Source organism: Equus przewalskii, chromosome 2, assembly GCF_037783145.1.
Source record: "Equus przewalskii isolate Varuska chromosome 2, EquPr2, whole genome shotgun sequence".
In the NCBI taxonomy this organism is placed as follows: domain Eukaryota; kingdom Metazoa; phylum Chordata; class Mammalia; order Perissodactyla; family Equidae; genus Equus; species Equus przewalskii.
Genome location: NC_091832.1, coordinates 100,987,920 through 101,003,984, shown reverse-complemented (window position 1 = coordinate 101,003,984; position 16,065 = coordinate 100,987,920). Strand labels below are relative to the sequence as shown.

Sequence of the window (16,065 nt, the reverse complement as noted above, 5' to 3'; positions counted from 1 at the left end):
TACATATATAATAATAATCTTTATTAGAAAATGTACATTCACAATGTAAAATACATTAAATTACAAATGAGTCTGCAATAGTCAAAAATGGTACCCCAAATTTCCTCTCAAAATAAGTTAATCTATTCTTGAACAGATGCAGATAAGTAGTTTATCAGCTCCAAAACAACAAATTACATACAGATTTATTTCACTTTATGCAAGAGAAAAGTTTTATGTGAACTGGAGGAGTTTATTTCAAATGTAGCCAAGCTTAGCAAGGTAGCATGGAGATCTTTGTGAAGTTATAAATCCCTTCAAAATATGAAAATTACCCTTGAGTTTTCAAAAACATATCTTTTCTTAAATATATGCTATTTTTAGCAGTTTTTCATACCTTAGGGTCTCCTATCTTTTTCAATTTATACTCAACTTGTCCCACTCAAGACCTCAGGTAGGTGATTTTTTTCCTCCAAACTTTACTTCCCTGCTCTCTCCTCAGCCCCATGTATCTTTATCTCCTTTTGTGCCAGGATGTGTGCTGGTATAATCCCCCGGAGAAGAAAGTGCTCTCGATAAAAAGGAAGGTGGTAGTCATTTTTGCAAGGTTATCGTTGTCCTAAATTTTATTCAATATTATAAATCTTTAATGAAGTTGGGAAACTTCTCTATGGCATATTCTTGCATGGAAACAGGCCAACTATTATGCTAAGATTTTAAAAGCCCCAGTCAGTGGGCTTCAAATTATGTTTCTCAAATATTTCTGCTAATAGGAGTCACTGATATAAGTAACTTAATTTACCCTACAATTAGCAATTAATCAACTGCTATTACAACTTTCTGGGCTATTTCCCACACTATGAAAAATATAGTGGTTAAGAGTATGGACACTGAAGACAGACTGTTACTTAGACAAGTACCTTAACTTCTCTGTGCCTCTGTTCCTTCGTCTGTATAATGGGAATCATAATAATACCTGCATTCTATAAAATTTCTAAGAGAATTAAACTGTACACTACACTTACCTGGAATATGGAAAGAACTCTCTAAATATTTGCTATTATCATTTTCATCATTACTGTTACTGTTGTTTCTATCACGTACACAATCAAAACCAAGGGCGGAGTTTACTCTTTAGGATTAGAAGTGACCCAAAAAATATAAGATGGAGGAAGGTGGTGCAGAACATCAGGGAATATGGATCCCAGGACTTGACCAAACAGCCAGAAAACTGGCTGTGGTTCTGATAAATCTAACTGAAGCAGAGTCTTGCTGTGGGATGTGGAGAAGAGTGGAAACAATCTCTCAAATCTAATCATAGGATGATTTCTCTCAGGTTAAGCCTTCTATTAGAGCTGAAGAAGTTGGATTTAGAGTATAGCAAACTTCAAAAGCAAAAAAAAATCCAATTAAAAAATCAGCAGAGGCTCTGAATAGACATTTTTCCAAAGAAGACATATAGATGGCCAACAGGTACATGAAAAGGCACTCCACATCACTAATCCTCAGGGAAATGCAAATCAAAACCACAATGAGATATCACCTCACACCTGTTAGAATGGCTTTCATCAAAAACAGAAGGGATAACAAGTGTTGGCGAGGATGCAGAGAAAAGGAACAACTGTTCACTGTTGGTAAGAATGTAAATTGGTGTAAACATTACAGAAAACAGTATGGAGATTCCTCAAAAAATTAAGGATAGAACTACCATATGATCTGGCAACCCCACTTCTGGGTATATGTCCAAGGGAGCTGAAGGCAGGCTCTGGAAGAGATATCTGCACCCCCATGTTCACTGTGGCATTATGCTGCAACAGCCAAGAGACGGAAACAACCAATGGATGGATAAGGGAGATGTGACGTGTGTGTGTTTATATATATATTTAATGGAATATTATTCAGTCACAAGAAAGAAGATCTTTCCATGTGTGACAACGTAGATGGACCTTGAGGGCATTATGCTAAGTGAAATAAGTCAGAAAAGGACAAATCCTGTATATCGCTTGTATGCGTAATCTAAAAGAGCCGAACTATTGGAGGTGGAGAGTGGAATGACAGTTGCAAGGGGCCGGAGGGTGAAGGAAATGGGGAGATGATGGTCAAAGAGTACCAACTTCTGTGATAAGATGAATAAATTCTGGGGATCTCTTGCACGGTATGGGGATTATAGTTAATAGCACTGGATTAGATACTTAAAAGTTGCTAAGAGAGTAGATCTTAAATGTTCTCACCATAAAAAAGAAATGGTGATTATGTGATGGGATGGAGGAGTCAGCTAATGATGGTGGTCATCATTTTACAATATATAAATGTATCAAATCAACATGAACACCTTAAACTTACACAATGTTATATATCAATTATATCTCAATAAAGCTGAAAAAAGCAAGCAAACAAACAAAAAGACACAGGGAGAAGAAATCCATCTGCAAGCCAAGGAGAGAGGCCTCAGAAGAAACCAACGCGGCCACCACCTTGATCCTGGACTTAGAAGCTCCAGAACTGTGAGACAAAAATTTCTGTTGTTCAAGCCAAAAAAAAAAAAAAAAAAAAAAAAACGAGTACAGCAAACAGTATAAAGTGCAGATTATAGTGTTTACACTCAAATTTGAACATATTTATAACTCGGAAAAGTATTTAGAAATATTTTTGCAATTTTTTATAATACTGATAATCCATATACATAGTTCTGTACTAGCTCCTTTTATCAGCATTCAACTTACATAGAGGTAGAAATGTATTACAGAGAGTATGACATAGCCAGCTTCAAGTAAAGTCAGTAAATTGTTAGATTGAAGCCATTTTGCCTCAAATATTTATTAGCATGACTAGATTGGGGCTGTCATGGCCCATCCAAATGTAAAATTCTGCAGTTCTGAATAGCTATGCAGACAGAGGTTGAAAACTTGTGTCCTCCCTGCCACTACTGAGAGATGGGAACAGTAAGTAACGAAAGTGCTAGTTTTTCTCCAGAATTTAAGGGAGTTGAAAAATGCCAATAATTTTAATAAACCATTTGCCATTACTGGTTGTGTTTCTAAAGTGAATACCTGGGCTTGTGTTTCTAAAGTGAATTATGTATTAGCACTTGAAAGAAAAAGTAGCTAGCCCTACTGAAGGTAGTGAAATCCATCTTGATCTCTTAATGCTCTTTATTGCTGAAATATTAGTATTATTTGTACTCATCTACTAACTTAGGTGTTACTTAGTGAGATCCTGAATTAAAATAAGACAGAAGGTGTGTACTGAAAACAATGACTTACAGCAGGTAAGGCAGGATGGCAGGCATGGTAAGTGGAAAATTTAAGAGTCATGATTTTTATTTCATAAAGAAATAATAGAAAGTAATTGGTAATTGGTAATAATAGAAAGTGCATTTTTTTAATAAATAAAAAGTAGGTACTTTCAAATAAAAGTACCTATTTAGATAAACAATTTCTATGATTTCATTTGTTATAGGGAATTCATACAGAACTCTCCTTATGGTCTCACTGCATTGATATTCTCTCATTATTTTAATGACGCCTCTGCAGTTTGAATTGAGTACAACTTCACATTTATAGACTATTGTCCATTCACTGAAGAGTTCATGCAACCCAAAAAAAGGTGTTATGTGAAGAATATTTCCTTTTTGCGATAAGGAAATTATGATCTAGAATGTTTTTCTATTATCTTACTATTCCTAATTACACATAGTCAATATATGTTCTTGTTATTCAAAATACACGATATCTGCAGCCTGACTTTTGGAAACTGACTCAGCAGTTGTCTAGCAGAGCCTCAGAAGAGGAAGCCCCACACAGCAATACTTTCCATCACAGTCTCAGCTAGGTTACTCTGGGATCCTTCCACGCCTGACAGAAAAGGCGATGAGTCTTCTGTAAACCACTCCCAGGAGTGTGATGGTGAGCACCACGAGTCCACACACAAGGCTGAACGCCCAGCGTGGGCCCCAGGAAGTGTACACCTGGCTGATGAACACGGGTCCAAGAATCCGTGCTGCACTTCCAGAAGCTGTTAACCAGCCCATATACACTCCCTGTAGGGGTGGGGAAGGGAGAAGCAGGTTGATATTCAAGTTTAGTTACTATTACCAAACTATGGCAAACTCACAAGAGTCATTTTCTCCATCTTTTATTTTTAAATTAAATATAAAATGCCTCTCTATAAAAATAGCAAATAATGAACAATAAACTTACTTGAGGATCATCAGTTTAGGAAAAATAAAAAGGGACAAACTTAATGTCTACTGAAGCCCTGGGAGCAATATAATTTATTAATTTCTCTCTTAAGGCTAACATTTATTTTTTACTTGCTGTCTTCCAGACACTGTGTTAGGGACTTTATAAATATTGTTTCCAATTCTCACAAATTTCTAAGGTTGGTGTTATCTCCACTTAACAAAAGTGGGAGCTGAAGCTCAGAAAATTCAAGTAACTTGTCCAAGAAATTTGAAACCATGTTTAGCAGACTCCACTGCACCACCTTCCACTATGCCACGAGGCCACTCCTCCAACTACTGTCCCCAAAACTACAACCCGTACAGTCTACCCAAGAACGCACAATGCAGCATTATTTTTAATATCCCCAAACTGAAAACAACCTAAACATCCATCAATGGTGGACTCAGTAAATAAATTACGGTGTATTTAATGAATGGAATGCTAAGCAGTTACTTAAAAGAATAAGGTCTTATATACAGTAAGATCTTATAATGAGAATACATCTTATATGCATTGACATGGAAAGAAGGATATGGCATATTAAGCAAAAATAAAAAAATTCAAGAAGCAGAAAAGATTTTAGGTACATGAGATATAATATAGTCTTTTATATTTTTAAAGAAAGGCATGGGTGTGGATATGTTTGAATAATAGAAAAATGTCTTGAAGGGTACAAATGAAGTAAACTGTGGTTGACTTCAGTGTGGTGAGGCTAAAGGGAGCCTTCATTTTCTGAATTATTCTAATTATTTGAATTTTGCTATAACCATCATGTATTGTTTTTATAATTAACAAGCTTTCATTCCTGACTTTGAAAATTTGAAAATTCAATTTTATAGATTAAAAAACCCAGAAATTACCAAAATTTTTTACCTACTATTATAGCTTAAAAACACAGATGTTAAAAATTTTTTCTTTGCTTTATTTCAATAGAGAAACACTAATTTCTGCCCTGAAAATGTAAAACTATCAGTTTAATTTTTAAAGAAGAAAATTTCATTTTGTGGCCATTTAAATAACTGCTACTAAAAAGAAGAGTCAGAAGTAAAACCCAGAAATAGCCTGAATGTGCAATAATAGGAAAATGACTGAATAAATGATGGTACATACACAGAATGGAATACAACGTCTCTGTTAAAAATAATTTTATAAAAGAAAATTAAATGTCATGGGAGAATATTTATCATATATTGTTATATATATACATATATATAAGAAAATTACAAAATAGTATCAATGATATAATCTTATTTTTGTGTTAAACACACAGATCCGTACACACAGACATAGATAAAAGACTGGAAGTGGAAGTACAATTTCACCAAAATGTTAGTAGTAATTGTTGCTTTGATATTTTTCTTCATTTTGCTTCTATATTTTTCTAATTCTTATATAATGAATATGGACATTCCTGTAATAAAAACTAATTTTAAAATATACAGAGCTGTTGGACACTTGGAAGACTGTTGTGTTGTCATCTCTGGGTAATTGTCCCTAGGGCCATATGAAATTAAGCCTAGATCCAAATCTGCCCATCACTTTTTTTTTTGGTTCCCTAACTGTTGCCTAGTTTAAGAAGGAGTTTCAGAAATTTACGCATCAGGTATTTTTTCTATGAAAATGATTTTGAGCTCATAATCTCTCAGTTCAAGACATCTCTTTGAGTTCTAACTTAGAGCAGGTTTTAGTTAAATTTCAGCATACATTCCTGTATGTACTTTACAAAAGTTGTTTTTTTAAAAATTTAACATAGTGAATATGATTTAAAAAATCCCCTAAATCAGCTGGTGTAAAAATACAGAATGGCAGCAAAAAATGTGAGTACTTACAAGTATACTTTACATAATTGCAATGTCAAGGTCATGACTCACCTGAGGTTTGGGTCCCAGAATCTTTGAATATAACGTATAGGACATAACATTGCAGGATGGATAGCCTATTCCGATCAGCACAGCTGACGTGAGGAACTGGGCCACGTGGATCATGGGTGTGTAGAGGCACCAGGCTTGTTCAATTGGGCAACCAGTTGGTCCTTCATTGTGATCGTCTCTTGGAGACTTCCAAAGAGTAATAATAATTTCCCCAAATGTGGTATTAGGGATTGAATTATTACGTAAATCTGAAAAAACAAAATTAGTACAGTGCATTACTTGTCAATTTTGGATGGATAACAGTGGCTAACATTACAGAATGATGTATGGCTATACCTTGCCACTGTATTTTGGGAAACTGATTTCCCCAAGGTAACAAGATAAAGAAGCCAACCCACACAACGATGAGTCCTCCCAGTAGAATAGCACGCTCGCCAATCCTGTTAAAGAACAGAAACTCTGTAATTTAAAAATGAAACGTTATATTATAACACAGTTTCATTAATTTTATAATTTTAAAAACTATAAGTAAAACAGTATCTTGATACTTTTAGTGATATACCAATTAACATGAATGCTAAATATAATTTACCACTAAAAGGAACCAGGACTCCTCTGAAAACTGGCTGATTTCAGGTCTGGGATAGAAAATGTATATGATGAGCCTGGACATCTTGTCATACCAGAGAGCACAGAAGCTATCAATGACTACCAGGTCATGAAAAAAGGACTCAGAGCCAATTGGAAGATGCTGACCCCAAACACAATGAGAACACCAAAAGGAATAGTAATGACAGTGGACTGAAACACATAAAAATGTTATAATCTATGAATTCATACTACATTAAAATAAAATACTTTTGATCACTTTTAGAGGATGTTAGGGAACTAACTCATTTTTTCAAAAATCAATTAACAGGGGCCAGCCCAGTGGGATAGTGGTTAAGTTCGAAGGCTCTGCTTCAGTGGCTTGGGGTTCACAGGTTTGGATCCTGGGCAGGGACCTACACACCGCTCATCAAGCCATGCTGTGGCAGCATCCCACATACAACATGGAGGAAGACTGGCACAGACGTTAGCTCAGGCACAATCTTCTTCAAGCAAAAAGAGGAAGATGGGCAACAGATACTAGCTCAGGGTCAGTCTTCCTCACTAAAAAAAATCAATTAATAAAAGGAAATAATCACCCTGTCTTTCCTGTACAAACTAAACCTCAGGATACCCAAATAGTTGGTAGGAGGAGGGTTCTCTTTATAGGAAGTATTCCAGCAAATGAAGAAATGACAGAATTAAAATACCAGCATTTTGCAATGATCTATTAATGAATTAATGGATCTAGGGAATGATCACTGGCCTCTTACATCATACACTACATTTCTCCTGAGGTAGGGACATACCACATATAAAGTATTCTTGCCAAAAAAATTGAGCTCAAATCTCATCAAGCTTCTATATCTAAGTACCAATTTTTGACAAATATAGTAGACACAGGAAAATGTTTAAAAGAAAAAAAAAAAACCTCAGGGATTCAATTCGCAAGATTCAAATGTGGGAAACTATAGGGCAAGTCTCCTGGTTTCTTCAGTTTGTAAAGGGAAAAAAAAGAGAGAGAGATGGAAAAGAAACCTACAGATTAAAAGAGACTTAAGACTTAAGACTTAAGAGCCTAAGTAAGCTGTGAAACAAAATAAAACAATTTAAAACAAATTAAAAAAAATTTGAGACAGTGGAGAAAATTTGAACACTGCCTGGATATTTGATGATATTTAGAAATAACTGTAATTTTTTTACATGTGATAATGTTCTCATCATTAACTTTTACAGATATGTACTGAAATATTTATGGAAAACATGAAATGATGTCTGGGACTGGGTTCAAAATAATTCAGGCGTGGGGGACAGGGAATGTGGAGCAGGTGGAGGTGTCCAGGGGTTTACAATTGTTGAAGCTGGGTAATGGATATTGGAGATTCAGTACATGATGCTCTCTACACCTTAATCTTCCATAATAGGAAGTGAAATACACAAACAAGACCAAAGGCTTCCTAAAACAAAACAAACAAATCCAAATGCTTCCCAGCACCCTCAGAATACATGCTAGGCTTCACCTCTTTCCAACCTCATCTTCTCCCATTGGCCATTTCTCTCACGATCTGGCCAACCGGCCTTCCTGCTTGTTCCTTAAACACATAAAGCTCAGTCTTCTGGGTGAAGACACTTCCAGGCCATTGCATGGCTGGTCTCTGACTTCACCCAGGTCTCTGCTTGGATGTACGGTCGTGCCCCCTTATCCGCGGGAGATAAATTACAAGACCCCCAGTGGATGCCTGAAACAATGGATAGTACTGAACCCTATATACACTACATTTTTTCATACATACCTATGATAAAGTTTAATTTATAAATTAGGCACAGTAAGAGATTAACAATAACTAATAATAAAAAAGAATAATTATAACAATATACTGTAATAAAAGTTTTCTGAATGTCCTCTCAAAATATCTTATTGTACTGTACTCACCATTCTTCTTGTGATGATGTGAGATGATAAAATGCCTACAAGATGAGGTGAATGACGTAGACACTGTGACGTAGAGTTATGCTACTACGGACCTTCTGACTACGTCAGAAGAGGATCATCTGCTTCCTCCTTCTACCCAGTTGACCACGGGCAACTGAACACGTGGATAAGGGGGTACTACTGTAACTTCCTCCAACAGGCCTTCCTTGAGTACTCCATTAAAATGACACTTTCCTCTTTCTCGGTCCTGACCTTACCTCTCTTTATTCTATTCCTCTGCTCTATTCTTCTTCCTAGTACCTTTCACTACCTGACTTCACATTTGTGTTCACTGGCTTTCTCCTCAAGAGAATACGAGCTCTTTGAAGGTACAGAATTGGACAGTCTGTAAGAAGGCCTACCAGCAGAACTGCTCTGCTTCTGTAGCAAGATGTAATGCATTTCTATTATTTAACTTTGAACAGGAATCTATGCCTCTGTCATGTCTCCAGCTGTACCGTGGCCCTCTACTTGGCTCTATAAAGACAGGAGTCTTCGTATTACCCCTTACAGCATCTAACCCCACACACTGACAATATGTGTTAATTGATTTCAGAACTTAAGTTCTAAAGTATTATGAAAGTATTTTAGGAATAATTAAATCGTTAGAACTGTCTAAATGCAACTAATGTCCTACCCCAGACTACATAAATGAGCTTAATTTTACATAAGAATTTCCCCCAAAGTGTGTTCTTTACAGTTGCAGTTTTACAAAATGCCTCTAAAAAAGCGTTCTGTGGTCAAAGTCAAAAATAACTCTGAGAAATGCTATATACTGTATTTGTCATTATGGTGATATAGCATATGTATATATATATATGTAAGATTTAGAAGTTTAGAGTAAAGAAGTTTGGTAATTTTAAGCAGAATTTTCCAGACTTAACGACTGAATCTCTTTTGTTGTATAACATATATTACCACAGCACAACAAGGTTTTATGAAATACACTTTTAGAAATAAATAAAACATAACATAAAAAAGATACATTAGAAGACAATTATTCACTTTGTAAAGTATCCTTTTTTGTTAATGCTTTTTTGGTGAAGAAGACTGGCCCTGAACTGACATCTGTTATCAATCTTCCTTTTTTTGCTCCTCTCCAAAGCCCCAGTGCATAGTTGTATATCCTAGTTGTAAGCCATTCTAGTTCGTCTATGTAGGATGCTGCCACAGCATGGCTTGATGGGCAGTGTGTAGGTCTGCACCCAGGATCTGAATTGGCAAACACTGGGCTGTGGAAGCGGGGCATGTGAACTTAACCACTCGGCCATGGGGGTAGCCCTGTAAAGTATCTTGCTTTACCAAAGAATATGCCATATGGTATAGAAATTTCATGCTCCCTTAATAAATTTTAAATCTGTTTGCAAACGTTCAAGGACTAAAACTAATACATAATGAGAGAAAAGCTTTAAATCATTTTACTAACATTCATTTACGTTGCTAGCTCTATTTCATTTCACTTTAAATAAATAGATTTGAAACAAAGCCAAAGACACATAACTTACTTTTTGGAAAGTAATTTAATCCCCATGAAAATAATAACTGCCTCAACTCCAAGAGCAGCAAGTATTATCCCACCATATAACACAGCTTGTTCTCGAGTCCAGGCATACATATCCATTGTTAATGGAGTAACGATGCTAAGAAAAACGAAAAAGAAATTATTCTTATTTTATTAAAATCAGTCATTGTTACTGAAAGTTGAAATAGAAGCTTTAATAATGATACCGACACATTCAAGAATTTGAATCCCTTTTAACAATGACACCAGATCTACATAAACAAAAATTTTAACATGTTTTAGGCACATTTTGTTACATGCACAAGCTACTAAGTTTGGCTATTTGTGTTTTTATTTCTTAATATTCATTTTAATTATATAAGTAATATATCCACATTGCAAAAAGTTTGAAAAACAGGAAGAAGAAATAAACCAACTGTACTTCCTATCATTCTAATATAACTAAATAATCATGGTTATATTTTGATTTAAATTGGTCTCTTTTCAATGAAATACTGTAACTATTATTAAGTTATTAGAACCTTCTGGCATTTTTTCTTTTGCTCAGTCTCTTCCTGTTTCATCCCTGTCTTGGAATGTATGTATTTTTCTTCCACTTCTGAATGTCTCTCTTCCTTTATATTACTGTCTCTCTCCTTCCTTGCCAAGCTTCTTTTCCTACTTTCTATCGCCTTCTGTTTAACTGGCTACAAAATAGAATTTAAATATATTTAAAATATTCATTCTTAAAAAAAAAAAGAATATGGCCACTTTTAATTTTAAAGTCAGATGAGCTGAGGTGGAAAATAGTTTGATGGTTTCTTAATAAATTAAACATGGAATTACGATATGATTCAGCAATTCCACTTCTGGGTATATTCTCAAGAGAAGTGAAAGCAGAGACTCCAATAGATACTTGTACACCAATGTTCATTGCAACATTATTATCAACAGGGAAAAGGCAGAAATAACCCAAATGTCCACTGACAAATGATGGATAAACAAAATTGGTATATACATACAATAGAATATTCTTCATCCATAAAAAGGTCTGAAATTCTGACACATGCTACAACAAGGATGAACTTGAAAACATCATGCTAAGTGAAATAAGCAAGACACAAAAGGACAAAAGTTGTATGATCCATTTATATGAAGTACCTAGAATAGGCAAATTCATAGAGAGAGAAAGTAGAATAGAGGTTACCAGGGGCTAGGTGAGGGGTAATGGGGATTTCTCATTTAATGGGTGTAGAGCTCCCATTTGGGATGATGAAAATTCAGTTCTGGAAATGGATAGTGGTGATGGTTGCACAACATTGTGAATGTACTTAATACCACTGAATTGTACAATTAAAAATAGTTTAAATGGGGGGCTGGCCTGGTGGTGCAGTGGTTAAGTTTGCACATTCTACTTCGGCGGCCAAGGGTTTGCCGATTAGGATCCTGGGTGTGGACATGGCACTGCTTGGCAAGCCATGCTGTGGTAGGCATCCCACATATAAAGTAGAGGAAGATGGACATGGATGTTAGCTCAGGGCCAGTCTTCCTCAGCAAAAAAGAGGAGGATTGGCAGCGAATGTTAGCTCAGGGCTAATCTTCCTCAAAAAAAAAAAAGCTTAAATAGTAAATTTCATGTTGTATATATTTGGCCACAATCTAAAAAATGCCCCTCAAATCAGATGAGCTGAAATTTTCATATATCTCAATAATTTTAAAATAAAAAAATCAAGCAAACCTACATGTACTGGCATTAAAATGTTATAATGTATTGGTAAGGGAATAAACCAAGTTGTCAAATGATATTACATATTCTATATTGGTTTAATAGACACACACACATGTACACATATAGCAATACTTATAGTTGTATAGAAAAAGTGTTAAAAAAATACACACAAGTATTAGCAGTGGTTAGCTCCAGGGAAAGTAGATGTGGAAATACTGTTGTAAGGTTTGGAATATTTATAACAAGAACGTACTGTTTTTATAATATAATTGAAAGGCACTTTAAAAATAAAAAGCCATATGATAACTAAAGGTCAAAAAAGCCTAAACAAGGCAGAGATTTTGTAATATACATACTAGTTTTTTTCAGGATTAGAGCTTAAATAAGTTAAAATTGACAGACTGAACTCCATATACATAACTAGGGAATTATATAGCTTAAAGTTAATTAAATCATGACAATAAAGTTTTATAACTACATTTGCCATAAATCTCAGAGGAAAGGGGGAAGACTTGTGAAAGAGATTCCTTAAGGAAGTAAGATAAGGTAGTAAGATTACAGAGAATTAACTGCATTCAAGTTAAAAGCATAAAAAAATATATATATCTTTTACATGATGACAAGAAAAATATGCCTTACATAAAGTTTTTGAGAAAATCTATATGCTTGATTAAAGCAGTAAGAAATACAGGTTATTGACACAATCTGATTTAGATGAAGACAGAATAAAACTTACGTTTCAAAAAGGGCAAAGATAAATAGAACCACGAAAAACAAAACATTGGTGGACGCAACAGCAACTTGATCAATATTTCCTTGGGGATCCTGAACTTCATCTGGACTTGCTGGAGCAAACAGGAGAAAAAAATTATATTACCTACACATCTAATCTTTCTTACAGCACTAAAATAATATAGAAATTATAAGTAACAAATTCTATGACTAAAGATTGAAAATCATTTTTACGCTTCAAAGCAGTTTAAAAGTAACAACGTATACGACAGAAATAATTTTTAAATAGCATTTAAAAGCAAAATGAACTTTCTTCCCAGAAGATACACTTCAATTCCATTATCTACAGGAAATACTCAGATTTTCTATTTGGTGTCTCTCAATCCAAAATAGGGATGTATTTTATAGAATTCTACAAAATGATCTCATATGAAATACATTTGCTTTAAATTTCACTTTCAGGGTTCTTTTCTTCCTTACCTAAATCTTAAATTTATAAAGACTTCATGAAGACCTCAAATAGTTTATTAAATCAGTTCTCAGTTCTATGATTCACTTCAATGGATATCTATTTTAAATTTCAATGCTATGAGAAATTAGTAAATATCCTTATGTTATCACAATTTTTTAAAAAGTCCTTATGTTATCATTTATATTTTTGCAAAGAAATATATTCTGCAGAGAACCACCAAGATTTGATGGTGGTTTTATAAATTAAGAAGGCAAAGAGAGTGTATTGACTTTTCCTGAACTATGTAGTCAAACTACACACGCAACACAGGCTCTTCCTGATGTGGGAAGACACATACATCTACTTACATACAGCCATCATGCTATTTTATAATTTACCCAGTTTACTCAGGGTAAACTCGGTAAGTAATACAAGAATGTGCTCATTTATGCTATCTTTAAGTGTATGTGTAGCAGCATAGGGGGCAGGACGTGACGTTCCTAAGACACACTAAGTTTCTATAATTTTTTTCATGGCAGTGCCTGCCTTTGTATCTCAGGATGCCCGAGAAGCAGTTCCTCCTCTTAAAAGTAAGCGACATTTGGAAATAGTCTGCTATACTTGGGGCAAGTAAGCACCCTAGACACTCAACGTAGGGCCATGACCTCCCTTTCTAATCACCAAAAAAACTGGTCTCCTTGGTCCAGATCCTTTTCTGGGGTAGACTCTGGTCCTTCTTGGCCTTGTATTATTTTGGATAGACCTCCTTGATTCTCAACCACCACCTAGAAGCCAGTCTTTACTCATTTGAAACAGATCTCAACGTTGCCCCAAGTTAGACTGGAGTTTGCTTCATATATGGTTAGTTTCCTGCAGCCTCCACCCAGTGCTGGCTTCAGTGGGCGAGCTCAGAGATGCTGCATCCTAGACTGTGGGGTTTGACTAGGTATCCTAATTACAAGAATTTTAAGAAAAAGACTACATTAATATATTGATTAAAATACTACGTAATTGGAAATAATCCTACCTCATGATAACATCTTTAATAAGAGGAAAAAAACTGATATGTTTTATCTAAACATTTATTGAAATTTAGAAATGATTTTTTTTTTCCTGAGGAAGATTCACCCTGAGCGCTAACATCCATTGCCAATCTTCCTCTTTTTTTTTTTTTTTTTTTGCTTGAGGAATATTTGCCCTGAGCTAACATCTGTGGCAATCCTCCTTTATTTTTTTGTATGTGGAACACTGCCACAGCATGGCTGGTGAGTGGAGTAGGTCTGCACCTGGGGTCTGAAACTGTGAACCCAGACTGCTGAAGCAGAGCGCACAGAACTTTAACCAATCGGCCATGAGGCCAGCCCCCTGCCCCCGCAAAATGATGTTTGTCTTATAAAAATTATTTTGAAGTAACTAGAAATCTTATGAAAGAAAACAGATCTCTCCTTTCTAAACTCTCATTTGTGCTTTGGAGCAGTGCTATCCAACGGCACTTTGCCATGATGGAAATGTTCTTTCTCCGTACTGTCCAATACAATTAGCCGCTTGCCACAAATATCCATAATTAAGCATTTGAGATGTAGCTAGTGTGACTGAGGAATTCCTTAAGTATAATGTAATTTAAATAACTAAATGTGGCTAGCAGCTACCATATTGGACAAAGCTCTAGACCTTTGCTACTCAAAGTGTGGTTCACAGACCAGCAGCATCAGCTCAGATGGTAGGTTGTTATAAATGTAGATGCTTAGAGTCTCACTAGGTTTGCCAGACTTAGTAAATAAAAATACAAGATACTCAGTTAAATTTGAATTTGAAATAAATAATAACTTTAAGTATGTTCCATACAATATTTGAAATTTAAGTATAAGAATGTTCCAGGAAATATTTGGGACATAGTTATAATAAAAATTTATTGATTGTCTATCTGAAATACAAATTTAACCTCACCCTCTTTAGCTTGCTCATTCCTTTATCTGATATGTCCTTTAAGGTAGCATTCAACTTTTCACCTTTTAAAAAAAGTAGCTCATACCCACTGCTGGCACGTTCTCACCTTCTTTCCTTCCTTCCATTTTTCATTTTGAACAATTTCAAACATATCCACATATATCCATCCCCTAGGTTCAACAATATTTGCTGCACTTGATTCATCTACCCCTTCCTTTCTTTCTTTCTTTCTCTCACTATTTGTTTTTATAGTGTTTTTCTCTGGGTAAGTCCAAAATTTGTATCTCTAGCCTTGATCTCTACTGCCAAAATTAGAAATGCCTCTGAAATTTTTTAGCTTTTCTAGTGTAGCAGTATCTGCAGCTAAATCCAAATTGAAATCATCTCATCTTTCAGACAATCTCCCTTCCTAACTTCTTGTTCTTTCCCATTCTTTCAATTATCTAGAATCAAAACCTGGCAGACATCTTCAGTAACTCCCTCTAAACCTTAATATTCGCTATTAAGAATTTTGTTTTTTTCCTTCAAAACCTCATATCCATCCCTTCTCCATTCTCAGCTGCTGCCCTAGTTCAGGCCTTCACACATCTGGATTAGCCTCACATGAATCCACTGTCATACTTCTCCTTTGTTCAAAAACTTCCTAGAGCTCCTCACTACTCTGCTCTCGACCAAACTACTTTTAACTTTACCTCCCACTAGTGCTGCTGTGGAAACTAAGTGAAATAGCTAGGAAAGTTTGGTAAAATTACACTGAGTCTTTTCCACAGCTTTATAAATTCTTCGAGGGCAAGGACTGAGATGCATTCTTTTGTAAAGGGGGTGAGATACTCCCCAAGGAGGACATAATTAGTACTTAAATAAAAGTTAATTTAGTAAAATCTACCTACTTACCAGACTGGGTACCTATTTTTGAGTCAGAGAAAGATCTAAAGGACGAGAATGTACATCTGTAGAGTATTCCAAAAGAATAAAAATACAAAAGAGAAACTATACCTATTCCTACGATTAAGGGAGCAAAGAACTGCTCGAAACAAACACATCTGGGAGCAAAGTTACTGAAATCATCCCA

The 16,065-nt window shown here is 35.3% G+C and overlaps 1 protein-coding gene across 3 annotated transcripts in view; it reads right to left on the bottom strand.

Moving 5' to 3' along the window:
* Positions 1-16,065, bottom strand: part of MFSD8 (major facilitator superfamily domain containing 8) — a 36,035-nt gene continuing 19,970 nt past the window's right edge. For all 3 annotated transcript variants that reach the window (XM_008537965.2, XM_070609113.1, XM_070609112.1), the window contains 5 exons: positions 12,600-12,708; positions 10,139-10,273; positions 6,410-6,513; positions 6,074-6,321; positions 1-4,018 (listed from right to left, as the gene is read on the bottom strand). In XM_008537965.2, coding sequence (XP_008536187.1) covers positions 3,812-4,018; positions 6,074-6,321; positions 6,410-6,513; positions 10,139-10,273; positions 12,600-12,708 — 803 coding nt within the window. In that variant the 3' untranslated portion in view covers positions 1-3,811. The remainder of the gene's footprint in view (positions 4,019-6,073; positions 6,322-6,409; positions 6,514-10,138; positions 10,274-12,599; positions 12,709-16,065) is intronic.